At 41.8% G+C, this 14,315-nt stretch overlaps 1 protein-coding gene across 1 annotated transcript; it reads right to left on the bottom strand.

The window, feature by feature from the left end:
* Window positions 1-1,072: 1,072 nt before the first annotated feature.
* NNMT (nicotinamide N-methyltransferase) lies at window positions 1,073-14,091 on the bottom strand. The gene is made up of 3 exons (XM_006833976.1): window positions 13,938-14,091; window positions 12,844-13,051; window positions 1,073-1,505 (listed from the first exon to the last, which is right to left on the bottom strand). The coding sequence occupies exons 1-3, from the start codon at window positions 14,089-14,091 to the stop codon at window positions 1,073-1,075; spliced, it is 795 nt and encodes a 264-aa protein (XP_006834039.1).
* Window positions 14,092-14,315: the final 224 nt, after the last annotated feature.

Below are 14,315 nucleotides of genomic sequence, written 5' to 3'. Positions count from 1 at the left end.
TTCAAACTCACCAGCTGCTCCTTGGACACCCTATACAGGGTCACTGTGAGTCAGAACCAACTTGATGGCACTTAACAACAATAACGCACTTGATTTAAAATATTGTGTAGGAGGAGATCCTTACATTACCTGGTGCAGGTATTCACCTCTGCAATTGTAGCACGAAAACAACCATAGATAGCACAGAAATGAATGGCTGTGTTTCAATAAAACTTTACGAATTAAGCAGCAGGCTGGAGTTTGACCTGAGGACCATCGTTTGTCAACTTCTGCTTTAAAACATGGTGCTGGGACCTAAAAACTATAACGTAGACATGCTGAGGTGAGTAGATGTTTGGCCAAAAGCTATGTAAGCAGGCTACCCTCCAGGACCCTCTGTGGAGGTGAGCTCTGAAGATGTCCTCTTTAAGAGCAGCTGTAAAACAGTGTCTGTATTGCCTCTCTTGTTAACTCCTTAACTTCTCTTCAGGTAGCTATAGCAGCCTTGGCTAGGGTGTGTTGAAGGGAAGCAAGAAGAGCACATGCCCGATGCTTTTAACTGAGGAGCAAAGAGGACAGGTATGCTCTGATCCCTGAGGCCAGAGTGGTGGCAGCCGCTGTGGGAATGAGCAGAGAACAACTGTGCCCAGGGCAGATGCAATCAGCAGCAGAAGCTGCCCTGTGGTCGCTTCTAGGGAAAGAAGGGAAAAGTCAAAGAGGAGGAACTTGCTCCTGGGCAAGAAGGAGGCAGCAGGCCCCCTAGGAAATGTATAGTGGGTAAGTTAGAGACACTTACTAGGCAGGTGTGACTTGAGCCACCATTACTGGAATGTCTAAGAAAATGTGTTTTCGTTTTTAATCACAGTGTATCCCAAAGACTGGCCCTGTGCATATCTCTGTGTCCCCTTGGCTCTAGCATGAGTGGATCACAGAGTAACTGTTCCTAGACTGACTGACCACTCCAACTCTTGTCCTAGCTGCACCATCAAGCCCTCACCACTGAGCCTCTATGCAATGACAGAGGCACTTAAAACCAAGGATGGAAGCCAACTATGCAAGTCAAAGGAATTGTTTTAATAGAAACAACATAGCATCACACAGACCCATTCAGCTTCCGCCCCACCAGGGAGAACAGTCCTTCATTGTCGGCTGTGGTGGAGGAGTAACTTTGAGAGATCACGTGGAATTGTTCGATCCTGTAGCCAGCATCTCTCACAGCTGCCTCCACAGTCTCCCGGCTCAGAGAGAGGCTGGAGAACCTCTGCTTTCCAATCATGTAGTAGCTGCTCTTTAGGGCATCCACTATCACCAGGAAGCCCCCTGGTTTGAGCAAGCTGCTGAGGTTCTTGAGGGCAGAGCGATAGGTAGGTAGGTCTGGGCAGGCAGCATCCAGACACAGTGTGGTGAGCAGGCAGTCAGCCAGGGGCAGGGAGACGGGTCCCAGCGGCTGGCTCTGGGTCACATCACACTTCAGGACCTGCTTGACTGCCCGCCGTAACTTCTCCTCCTTCTCAGGCCCCTTGACTCTGAAACACACAAACCCATAATGTGGCTTGTTACCCCAGCCATGACAATCTTATGTGTCTTTGGTTACGGCAGAAATGTTAACCCATTTAAAAACCAGTTGTCACTGAGTTCACTCCAACTCATGTATAGTATCAGGGTAGAACTGTGCTCCACAGGATTTCAATGGCTGGGTTGATGGTAATAGATGACCACGTCATTCTTCCAAGATACTTTGGGTAGTAACCAAATGTGCTAACTACACCACTCGGGATTCCATCACAAGGGAAGAAAAGAAGACATGAGGGCTTGTTTTGATAGCAGCATGTGACCATATTAGGTTGTGCTGGGCTAAAACTCTTCATGAAGTGAATTATAACATGGTAATGATGATGTATGGTGCTGTGGGATGAAGCACTTGAACCTCAAGGTCAGTGGTTCAAACCCACCAGCCACTCCTTGGACACCCTTATATAGGGTCGCTATGAGTTGAAACCAACTTGACAACGCTTAACAACAATAATGATAATAGTAAGCATACCTAGCTGACTACAGCACACTGCGCCACATGAAATCCTCCATTGCTTAGAGTAAATACTCAAGAAATGTCAACTGTCATTATCACAAGCCCGATCCACTCTGCTGAATTGCAAGGTAGTGGCTCTTTAGCACACAACACAGGTAACGAGTTTTAAATGCTGAAATGGCATCATTGTGGTAGTTGCTGGTCAATGAAATGGGTGAGGGGGTGGTAACATTATTATTCATAACATTTTTAGAAATTGGTGATCACTGCCTAGGGCCCTTCGGGAGAGAAGAAAACACGTCATTCCACTTTCTCAGACTTTAGAAAATACTGCAACTAGAGCATATGTTTTCCTGACGTGATTATTTTCTTAGGAGCCTCACTGTCTTCTTCTATCAAGTCAGTGGCGTTTTATAAAAGAAAAATTAATTAATGGAAGGGAAAGAGAAGATGGGAACAGGAGATGAACTAGAGTGTCCTGGATCCATTTGGATTTGAGAAACAGACTAAGGAATGAGCAAAATGAAATAAGCACATAGAAAGCACAAGGGAAATTGGAGAGAGGAAACAATGGAGAAAGAAATGGCACCAAGAGAGAAGAAACAACCGCTGTGCACAGTGCCAGTAGGTACAGCCTGAACTGGAGTAATAATTGGCATCAAGCCCTTTGAGGATGTTAGTGAACAAAGAGCTCGAGATGTAGACCCAGGTTTCACTCAGAGAACAGCCTCCAGGAGATGGTCACATGGGCAACAAGGCTTGAAGGAGACAGCAGAGATGGCTCAGCATCAAAGTAAGAGAGGTACATATTCACTGAGACCATTTTTGGTATGGAGGAAACGTCAGTGGTTGAAATAAAGCATGCAGATTTACTTGTAGGCAGAATGATCTGAGAGAGTACAAATGAGTTGTAAACATCCAATGTAAATATTTAGTTAAAATCTCAGCCCAGTGTATATAATTGGTGATTTGTAAACAGCCTTTATGTATTTTATAATTCTTCATTTAAAAAGCTTAGGAATAATCATGGAAAAAGATGTTCAACATCATTAACCATCAGGGCAATCCAAAAGCAAAATCACAATGAGATACCATTTTATATCAATTATGATACCAAACACCAAATCCATTCCATGAAGTCAATTCCATCTCATACTGACCCTATCATATAGGGTTTCTGAGACTATAAATCACTGTGAGAGCAGACAGTCTCATCTTTATTCTGAAGAGTGACTGGTGAATTTCTGCTGCCAACCTTTTGGTAAGTAGTGAAATAGTAACAAGTGTTGTCAGAATGTAAAGAAAAACATTTCTAGTGGGAATGTAAAATGGTACAGCTACTTTGGAAAACAGTCTGGCAGTTCCTCAAAACTTAAACATACAGTTACCATGCTGTTATTGCTAAGTGCCATAGAGTTGGTTCAGATTCATAGTGACCCTGTATAGGGTTTCCAAAGAGCAGCTAGTGGGTTTGAACTGCCCACCTTTTGGTTAGCAGTCCAGTGCTGATCTCATAGTGCCAATTCTACTTTCATATATAACTGCTATAATTTGAATTGTGTCTCCCCCAAAATATGTGTGGAATTCTAGACTCTTGTACCTGTGAATGTGGTCCTGTTTGGAAATAGAGTTTTCTTTTGTTGTGGTAATGAGTCATGCCAGTGAAGCAAAGACTTAGTCCTAATCACTTCTGAGCTATGTAAAGGTTAGAATAGACAGAATGTTCCAGCAAGAACCACCAAGGAACCCAGAAACACCAAGACTACTTACAAGGAAGGAATCCACAAGGTCAAGAACTTAATTTGGAGTTTAAACCTCCAGAACTGTGAGAAAATAAATTTCAGTTCTTTAAAACCACCCAATGTGGTACTTATGTTATAGCCACATTAGGTAACTAAGTCAGTACCAAGGAGAAATAAAATATATGTCCACACAAAAAGTTGCACACCAGTGTCCATAACAACGTTATTCATAGTAGTTAAAAAAGTGGAATCAACGACAAACCGTATGTTTGTGGTTGAGTGTCATGGTGGTGGTGATTGATTGTCATGAAGTCAGTTCCGGCTCATGGTGATCCTGTATAATGTTTCCGAGGCTGTAAATGTTTACAGGGGCAGAAAGCCCCAGCTTTCTCCCTATGAGTGGCTGGTAGATTCAAACTGTTGACCTTTTGGTTAGCAGCCCAAAGCCTAACCCACTAAGCTACCAAAGCTCCTTCAACTGATGAGTAGATAAGCAAAATTCCATATAATGCAATGATTATTTAGCGAAGAAATGAAGTAAAGTACTGATTCACACTATAACATGCATGAACCTTGAAAAGACTATGTTAAGTCAATAAAGCCCATATAGTACATAATTATAATTAAACTTAAATTGCAAAGTTAAAGAGACTGAAAGATTCGTGGTTGCTGGGTTGAGGGTGGTAGTAGGGGTTGTTGCTGTTCTTGTTAAGTGCCATTGAGTCGATTCTGACTCATAGAGACCCTGTATAGGGTTTCCAAGAAGCATGTGGTAGGTTTGAACTACCAACCTTGTGGTTCATAGCCCAGTGCTGATCCTACAGCACCACACCATAGTGAAGGGTGGTTGGGAGCAATATGGAGTAAGTGCTAATGAGTACAGGATATCTTCCCGGATGAACAAAGATATTCTAAAATTGGCTGCAGTGAGAGTTGCACAACTCTATGGAGATAGTAAAAACCAGTGGATTCTATGATTTAAATTGGTGAATTGGATGATACACGGATTATATCTCAATAAAGCTGTTATATGAAAAACTGAAAGATGAGTAAGGTTTCCTCGAATTCGTACCAGATAATAACTACCCTTGATTGGCTCTACTTGCCCCCTTATTGAGATTAGTAGGGTAAACAACAAGTTATGCTTTGTCTGGACTTTTCCAGTATTAGTACCAAAAGTCTACATACTAGGTAGGAACCCATCTCAGGCCTGGGCAAACTGGGGTCAGTAGTCATCTTAAATGGTGGGGAAACCATTTACAAAGCTGTTACCTAGTCTGAGGGAGTGTGGTTGATTTGACAGAATATTTTAAGAATAAAAAATAATAACACAATGAAAGTCTGTGAAGAATACGGACTTTAGTAGAGAAGTAATCTAGAACAGAAAAAAAAAAAAGAAAAAGAAAGAACGCATCTGCACATCTGGAAAGCTTAAGTGTCCCTCTATTTTTTTAAATTAGAGAAAGGACAGCATAAGGCTGTTTTAAGTGTGTTAGGGTCCTCTCTAAGGGGCGGGGGAACACATTGTAGGCATGTGTGTTTAAGCGATTACATCAGAACCAGAATGGACCTCCATATCCTTTTGTGTATTAAGCTCTTCTAGAGACGCCCACAAACGTCACCAGAGAACTAGTACTTGCCGGCCTGATGATGACAAAAATTGTCCCCAAACTGTGAGACACACTGTGAGGTCTCAAAAGTTAACCGAGAATGTGCCAATTTTAGAAGGAAATTTGTTAGAATCACCCACTGTCATCGATACCTGCTTGTCTTTAAATGTACAGCAAACATTGGGGAACTCAGCTGCCAAGGCGGCTGTGCAAAGATTACACCTTAGGGCTTCTCAGGGGCCTCCAAGTGCACCTGCAGGGAAATGGACTCGCCTGGAGACACAGGTCATTACTACTCAGCCTCACATTTAGCTCAAGGGTAGGTAATAAACACACCCCAGAAAAGTGTTAGGCAGTTTTACAGAGGACTGACAGCAATTTCTCCAATTCTAAAGATCTACTCTTTCAAATGAGTCAATCAGTATGCAAAATAAGGAAGCTGTTCCCTCTGTAAATAATCGGTCTAAAGTGTAGCACTGTAGGATAAGCCTTGGACTGCTAACTGCAAGGCCAGCAGTTCAAACCCACCAGCTGCTCTTGGAAATCCCATACAGATTCACTATGAGTCTGAATCAACTCAGTGGCACACAACAACAACAACAAAGAAGCAGAAGGAACTGGGATGAGGGCAAGACAATCAAAAGATGAAGAGTAGATCTTCTGTGAAGAACACTTTCTACCAGTGTGTCTTCCCAGAGCCCAGTTAATTATCCTAAGATGCAGAGCAGTTTCCTCTGGCCATGTCTCTGCAAGGCAACTGGCAGATTAGAATCTGCTGGAGAACCTATGTCCCTCCAGTCCTAGCTCAGAGATTCTAGCAGGCAACTCCTAAGGGAGAATCATCAAAATGTGTCAAAGAAATAAAAGGCTAAATAAGCTTGAATGTCAATGTAAGAATCATAGGAGGAAAAATAACCATTGAAAAGTCCTTAGCACAGATCACATCTGAACTGGGCAAAAGATATTCTAAGAGGAAGAATCTGGAATGCTCAATGCAGGCATTTGTTTATTTTACAAATATTATTTGAACCTCTGCTATGTGCCAGGAAGTGTGTTGTGCACTTGAAAGGCAGTATGAACAAAATGAGAGACATATCCTGTCTTCATGGGTATTACAGTCCGGTGGGGGAGGAAGAACAAATCAAGAATTATCCACACAAGTGAAAATTCAAGCTATGTTAAAGGCTAGGAAGGAAAGGAACGTGTAATACTATGGGAGGAGTTTGGAACTTGACTTGGTTTAGAGTCAGTGAAGACTTTTCTGAAAATGAATCAGATAAGCAGAGAATACCTTAAAAGGAATAGAGGTCCTGATGTGGCACTGTAAGATAAACATTGGACCGATAACTACAATGTCAGTAGTTCAAACCCACCAGCCACTCCTCAGAAATACTATGAGTCAGAACTGACTTGATGGCACTTAACAATAGCAAGAAGGAATTAACTAGCCCAAAGCAGATGTGGAGGGAAAGAGGGTATTCTAGTAAAAGAAATAGGATGTGCAAAGGCCATGGGACAAGAAGGAAAGGAATATGGAGAGGAGAATGGCTAATGTGGATCCATCTTAGAAAACCAAGTGAACATGATGGAGATTAAAACAAGTGCTGTTGGCAGGGGCCAGAATATGCAGGTTTGTGGTCCATGTTGAGAGTCTTTGTTTTATCCTAAAAGCAATGAGAAGCCCCTGGGGTGCTAAGCAAAGGAGTGACATGATCCGATTTGCATGTTCTGCTGATCACTCAGGCTGAAGTGCCAAGAAGACATGAGTGGTGGAGCAAGAGTAGAGGTGGAGGACAGTTAGGAAGGAGAGAATGATAGCTTGGCCCAACATGAGGGTAAATACAGATTCAAGAGGAATTCAGGACAGTAAAATGGACAAAGCTTGGTGTGATATTAGATGTGGAACTTGTTAGCGAGCGAGATGATAAGACTGACTTCAAGTTTTCCAGTTTGTCCAATAAATTAGGTGATGGTGTCATTTAAAGAGGTAAGGAATACCAGACAGAAAGGGAATAGATTTGCAGAAGACCACAGGTTCTATTTGGACACTCTTAAGTTTGAGGTACTTTGAGACACACAAGTGGGAATGTTTGTGATGTGCAGGAAATGACTAGTGGAAACGTTCTCAACCTGTCCTGTTGAAACATATAGAGACATACAGCAATGAGAGCACCTATTTATGAGATATCTAACTCTGGCAGTGCCTAAAGGTGGGCAGCTTGAACCCACCCAGTTGCTCCATGGGAGGAAAGAGCTGGCAATCTGCTCCCATAAAGACTGCAGCCTAGGAAACTATAGGCAATTCTATTCCCTCCCATAGGATAGCTATGAGTCAGAATCAATTCCACAGCACACAGCAACAACATCCTCTGAAATAGTCATCATTCACATCAAGATCCTGATTTTGAAAAAGAAAATCAATATTGTTTTACAAGCCCCCAAACACCAGAGATGGTTTGGAATAGAGGCAATTAACGAGTTCACAGAATATATTTAACACAACTGTGTCTATTCTGGACAAAGTACAAAAGATGATGATGGTAAATCTTTGTGTAGAGAGTAAATTCTTCAGAGCGCTGTGGCCTCTACAGGTGCGGGTCTTTCTCCTGTGCAGTACATGGAGGAACTGGAGAGCCACTCTCTGTAGGAGGCAGTCAGGAGGGGTTCCTGAAGGTGGAGGGGAACAGCTCAGAGAACACACTTGTAACTCCTTCCCATGTGCCCTGGTGCCCTGCCGTAAGCGCTGCAAAGCTATGCTTTTGCCACCAGTGCTTCTCAAACCGTAATGTACACACAACTCCCTGTTGCTGTTGTTGTTAAGTGCTGTTGAGTAGGCTCTGATTCACAGCGACCCTGTATAAGGTTTCCAAGGAGCAGCTGGTGAGCTTGAACTGTCGACCTTGCAGTTCAAACCAACCTTGCAATTCAGTGCATTAACCCTCAACACCACACCAGGAGTCCATACAACTCCCTGTAGATGCTGTTCAAATCCAGAGGCCTGAGAATCTGCATTTCTGACAAGTTCACAGATGATACTGAGGCTGCTTCTCTGGGGAACCACATGGCTAGACAATGTGTTCCAAGTTCCAGAAACCAAAGGCTAATTAATGCAAAAGCATTAATACTAGGATTTCTTAAGGTGAAAGCTCATTTTCCTCTGTTCATGGTATAAACTTGAGTAGTTAAGCTGAATGTTTGACTTTCTGACTTGATAAATGAGCAATGTGAGGCAAGCAATTTGGTACCAGTGTTTATAACTTTGGGGATCGTTGTAAAAATGAGTGGCATCTGAATGTATGAGTCAGAATCCAAAGGCAAGGTAACAGGAGGCAGCTCAAATTAGCTTTGGCAGCAGTCGGCACAAGAAATAGCTTCAGATAAAGAAGAAATAATCGTGGGGGAAATAGGCTGTGGGTTGATAGAGGTATCTGAAGGTGCAAGTTGAATGGGATCACTATCATTCTCAAAACAGTTGAAGCCACAGGATCTAGTGTAAGGATAAGGCTGAGAATGCCGATTGTTTTGCTGCCCAAAATACAGTTCCTCATTCTAACAGAGTGATTGGGAATGGACGGTGTCTCAAGAACCAATTGTTCCAAGCTGATGATTCTAGCATGCGATAAGTAATGCTTTTAGTATCCTGCTAGATTTTAAGGGTTCCTTTTTGAATGAGATGGAAAGGGTTGTGATGGCTAGGGAAATTAAGACCAACATTCCAAAGTCTTCTTGACACATGATTTGGACTTTGGAAAGTGTGTTTTCTGACAGTGAGTGAGAATTTTTTTTTTTCCCCCCACAAACTTTCCCTGAAATTCTACCAATCCTGGGAACTTTCTTACTGATTTAATAATATTGGACATTGTCCAAATCCTCATAGCTACACTTTTGTTTTTCCCACCTATGGAATTTCAATCTGGAGAATCACATGGGCAATAGAAAAGAGAAGGTTAAAATGACTTTGATTTTGCAGAATTTATTTGCAGTTTGACTATTATAGCCAATGGCTGTCAAGTTAATTGCGACTCATGGCAACCCCATATGTTGCAGAACTGTACCCCATAGAGTTTTGTTTCTTTTGGAAACAAATTGCCAGGTCTTTCTTCCAAGGCACCTCTGGGTGGGTTCAAACTACCAATCTTTCTGTTAGTAGGCAAGCACTTAGCCATTTGTGCCACCAAGGAATCTCCTGAAAACTAAGTTTATGTGTGCCATTGAGTCAATTCCAACTCACAACCCGATAAGACAGAGAACTGCCCCATAGAGTTTCCTAGAGTTATCTTTATGGGGACAGCTCACTAGATCTTTTCTCTCTTGGAGTGAATGGTGGGTTCACACTGCTTATCTTTCTGTTAGCAGTCAAGTGCTTACCCACTGTTCCACCAGGACTCTTCCTTGAAGCTTATAGCCAACATGAAATTTTAAGAAAGAGGTTTCCAGGTTAAAATGACATATGAAAACATTGTTAATTAACTTCTTATTAAATTTCAGGCTAAAATGAAATAATATTAAGCTATTTTACAGTGCTAAGCATTCCCATATATATGTGGCCTTGGAAAATATACCACTTATGTATTATTCTTTATACATATATGAAGACCTATTCAGTTGACTAAGAGATGAATCAGAATAAAAGGACTTCAACTGGAAAAATCATGTAAAATGACCAAAATAGGTATCCAAATAATTGTAAATAAGATTACTAAGAGGAAGCAAATGTCCAAACAGATGGTGTGATAGAAGTAGTTCCCATCTTATTTTAGGTGATAATTTCATGGGCATGATACTTTTTCCAAACTAAACATGTAAGACCTGTGAATTTTATTACATGTAGCTTATACCTCAATAAAAACAAAATTACAGAAAGGATCTATAGCAATCGGGAAACTTGGCCTGGTAAAACACAAAAAAGATGAGGGTAAACCCAGTAGAGGAATCCTGTGTGGCACTGTGGGTTAATGCGTTGGACTGCAAAGTCGGTTTGATCTGCAAGCTCGGTGGTTCAAGCTCACCATCCACTCCTCAGAAACCCTAAACAGGTCGTAACTGACTCAACGGCACTTAACAACAACAAACCTAGTGGAAGTTAGTGACTCTGCCTGATACCCAAAAGGTTAATTGGGAGCAGAATATAAAACCCCAAGTTTATTCATGTTTTGTTTTTTGTTTTTTATAAGGAATTATACTACCAGTGAATCACCTTGATAAATCACATTTGTTAATCCACATTTACTAGAAATATGACAGTGAATCAAGAACAGATTAAAAAAAAGAAAAGAAAAGAGTAGAAAATGTAGAATATTTCTAATAACCTTACGAGGAAGAAGGCTACTAGAAGTCAGAAACCCATTACAAGAAAATCAGAGGGTTAAATAAATAGAAGAACACTTTAGAGTCAATTTCTAAAGAGAAACTGACTCGGCATAAACAAAAGTTGGCAAATAGATGGGAATCAAATGACGTGCATTTATAGAAACATGACTTGACCATCACTCTAGATGAAGAGGGGGTCCTGGTTTAGGTAAATACACTCGACTGCAAGGTCGGTTTGAACTACACGGTCGGCAGTTCAAATCTACCAGCTGCTTCTTGGACACCCTATACAATGTCGCTATCTGTCGGAACTGACTTGATGGTACTTAACAACAACAACTAGATGAAGACAGTGGAGGCAGGCCAATTAGAACATTCCTCAGGGATCTATCAAGACTACGTAATTTTACCTTGATTACTGGGATCCCGGAATATGACCATAATCCTCCTTGTTCAAGTTCAGAGACAGGGAATCATCCTTGACTCTTGCCTCTCCTTGCTCCCCAAAACCATTCGGTATCAACTCTTATCCATCCTATCTCAAAAATGCATCTTAAAACAATCTACCTTTCTTCATGACCCTCATCCAACTTGCCATCGTATCTCACCTGGATTCATATTGCCTCCTTTCTTCATATATTGTTCTCCACTAAGCTCTTCCAATCCATTCACCCAACAGCCACCAGAGTAATCTTTGTAAATGCAAACTGAGTTACAAACAACGGTCTTCCTCATTATACCTTTGATGCCTTCTCATAACACCTGATTGTTGTTGCTAAGTGCCATAGATTCTGTTCTGTCTGCATAGAGTTTGTGAGGAGCTGCCAGTGGGTTTGAACCACCAACCTTACGCTTAGCAGTCCCGTGTTTATCCTACAGTGCCACACCAAGACTCTGTGGTTGTTGTTGCTAAGTGCCATGGAGCTGGTTCCCACTCATAGCGACCCTGTAAAGGGTTTCCAAGGAGCAGCTGGTAATTTTGAACCACCAACCTTGTGATTCATATAGACCTTGCAGTCCAGTGTTTATCGTACCGTGCCATACCAGGACTCCAGGACTCCATTGTTGTTGTTAAGTGCTGTCGAGTCAGTTTCTACTCATAGTGACCCTGTATAGGGTTTCTGAGGAGTGGTTGGTGAGTTGTTTGAACAGCCTACCTTATGGGTCAAACCTACCTTGCAGTCCAGTGCATTATCCCACAGCACCACACCAGAACTCTCTAGGACTCTGTTAGCTGCCCTAAGGGATATGGTATCTACCTGTTTTTCCAGATGTGAACAAAAGGAGGCGAAGGACCCATTTTGTACTCTTGTTGTTGTCAAGTGCTGTCAAGTCAGTTCTGACACATAGCAACCCTGTATAGGGTTTCCAAGGAGCGGCTAGTGAGCTTGAACTGCTGACCTTGTAGTTCAAACTGACCTTGTGATCCAGTGGTTTATCCAGCAGCACCATACCAGGATTTCCCATTCTGTCTTATTCACCATTATCCTAATAGCTAATAATGTGGCACATCATAGGGACTCAAGATAGGCTTATTAGATAAATGAATGAATGAATGCTAGTTTCTTAAATCATGGGCTAAATTGTGCTAATAATTGTTTCTTCAGGTAAATGGTCTTGCCAGAAAATCAGAGATTTCTTCTAACCAAAGCCTGGGATATGTTAATAAAAAAATATATACCCTTTCTATTGTAAATGAAAAGACCAGAAAGGAAATGCCGGGCATGTTGTATTTGGAAATGCAATATACAGAGTGTGCAATATGTAAGCAAAAGGAAGAAATGATAAAAGAAGGTGGATTTGTGTCTGGATAAGGAAAGAGAGAGTATACGAAAACTGAACCATGGTGGAAGGAAAGATAAGAAAAATGTAAAATTCACACATTTCTCTCTTTCTCTTTAAGTCTCTCATTCTCCACTTGGATTTCCCTTTATCTCTAGCTTTCTGTGCATGGACACATATGCACACACACACACACACACACACACATTCTATTATCTCTTTGTCTCTTTCTAGCTCTCTCATTCTCCATTTGGATTTCTCTTTCAGTTTGATCGCTCCGTTTCTTTTGGGTTTTTTTCTACTTGAACCCTAAAAGTAATTCTTGACTCAGAAAAACAAACAGTCCCTGGGCACCCTCAGAAAGCCAGGACGCAGACACCAGTTTCTCTACCTGTTTCCCTCAAGATCACACACGTAGTTCACTACCGGAGACCAGTCGAAGGCCCCTGGCTCCTTCTTCAGCCACCTCTCCAACTCCTTCAGGTTCTGGTCCGTGTAGTCGCTGGCGATAATCTCTTTGAAGGATTCACAAGCAGAGAGGAGCTGGTAGATGGTGGGGCCAGAGCCAATATCAATCAGGAGGTCTCCCTTCACACCATCTGCCCCGGAGGAGAGAAGAGGAAAGGAGTTAGGTGTCTTATAACCCGGGACAGAGTTGAATTTACCACCTCTCTACTCACTTCAGTGGAGTCCTGGTGTGGGTCAATGCGCTGCACTACAAAGTCAGTTTGCACCTCAGGTTTGGCAGTTCAAGCTCACCAGCCAGCCGCTCCTCAGAAATCCTGTGTAGGGTTGCTATGGGTCGGAACTGACTCAACAACACTTAACAACAACAACTCACTCCTCACCTAAAGTGTTTTTAAAACGTCTTTTCATTTTCCATTCTCCAATTCAGCATTGCTGGCATATATTTTAAGGCTCTAGAAGAAACAGGGTATGAAGGGAAGAACTCCATCTGGAATACAGACCCTTGGCTCAGAAAGTCTGCTAAACAGGATATTAAAACGATTAAGCGCCATTTGGGGGGAAAGTTAAATTTTTTTTTTTTTAAATACTATCCGATGTCTTTCTCCCAAAAGCACTCATGCCTTTATATAGTGTGCGTGTGTCTTTTATTTTCTTGCATATGCACAATATTGCTTTGAGCTGGGAACAGAATAAGTATTAGGGTCTTCATTTCTTAAGTAGCCCATTGAGATTCAATGACTTATCCTAGTCACCTAGCAAATCATTGTAGAAACAGGGTCAGAACTCAGGCCCTCTTGCATGACCCTTTGACATAACCAAATGAGAAAATATCTGTAAAAAGTGCTTTGTAAACTGTAAAATATTGACATCAATGTTAGTTTTTAGTTAAGTTAAATAAATAGAGGATGCCCAAGGGCATGTCAAATAATGATAACTGAACAGATGAAACCATCATCCCCTGAGATTCTGGCTATAGGACTCACATCGTAGGGGAAGACAGACAATACACAGACTTACCCACACAGAATATCTTGAAAAGATTTTCCAGAAGATGCCTAACAATCTGGTTTTCTGCAGACTGTCTGGAAGCAAAGCTGTAATATTTTTCTAGGTAATCCCTAGGGTTAAAATGTCTCAGATAGGTGTCCTTGGTGGTGAAGCCAGATTCCATAGTGCCTCACAGTTGTGCCTCAGATCCACTGACCTCCTGCCCTCTCCTTCAAAAGTCAGGGAGTCGGTCTGCAGAATATCTTCTCCTGAGGCTCAGGCCACCAGTCTTCCCACAATTCAGCCCTTCTCCTTAGAGACAGATGTTTGGTTAAACTCTAACTGAGGGAAGCCTACCAAAAGATGTTCTAGCTGTTTTAGATTATGACATTCCTAAGTTATGAAATT

This window comes from Chrysochloris asiatica, unplaced genomic scaffold, assembly GCF_000296735.1.
Source record: "Chrysochloris asiatica unplaced genomic scaffold, ChrAsi1.0 scaffold00008, whole genome shotgun sequence".
Taxonomy (NCBI): domain Eukaryota; kingdom Metazoa; phylum Chordata; class Mammalia; order Afrosoricida; family Chrysochloridae; genus Chrysochloris; species Chrysochloris asiatica.
Note: the sequence above shows the minus strand (reverse complement) of the source record. Positions and strands in the feature narration are given on the sequence as shown.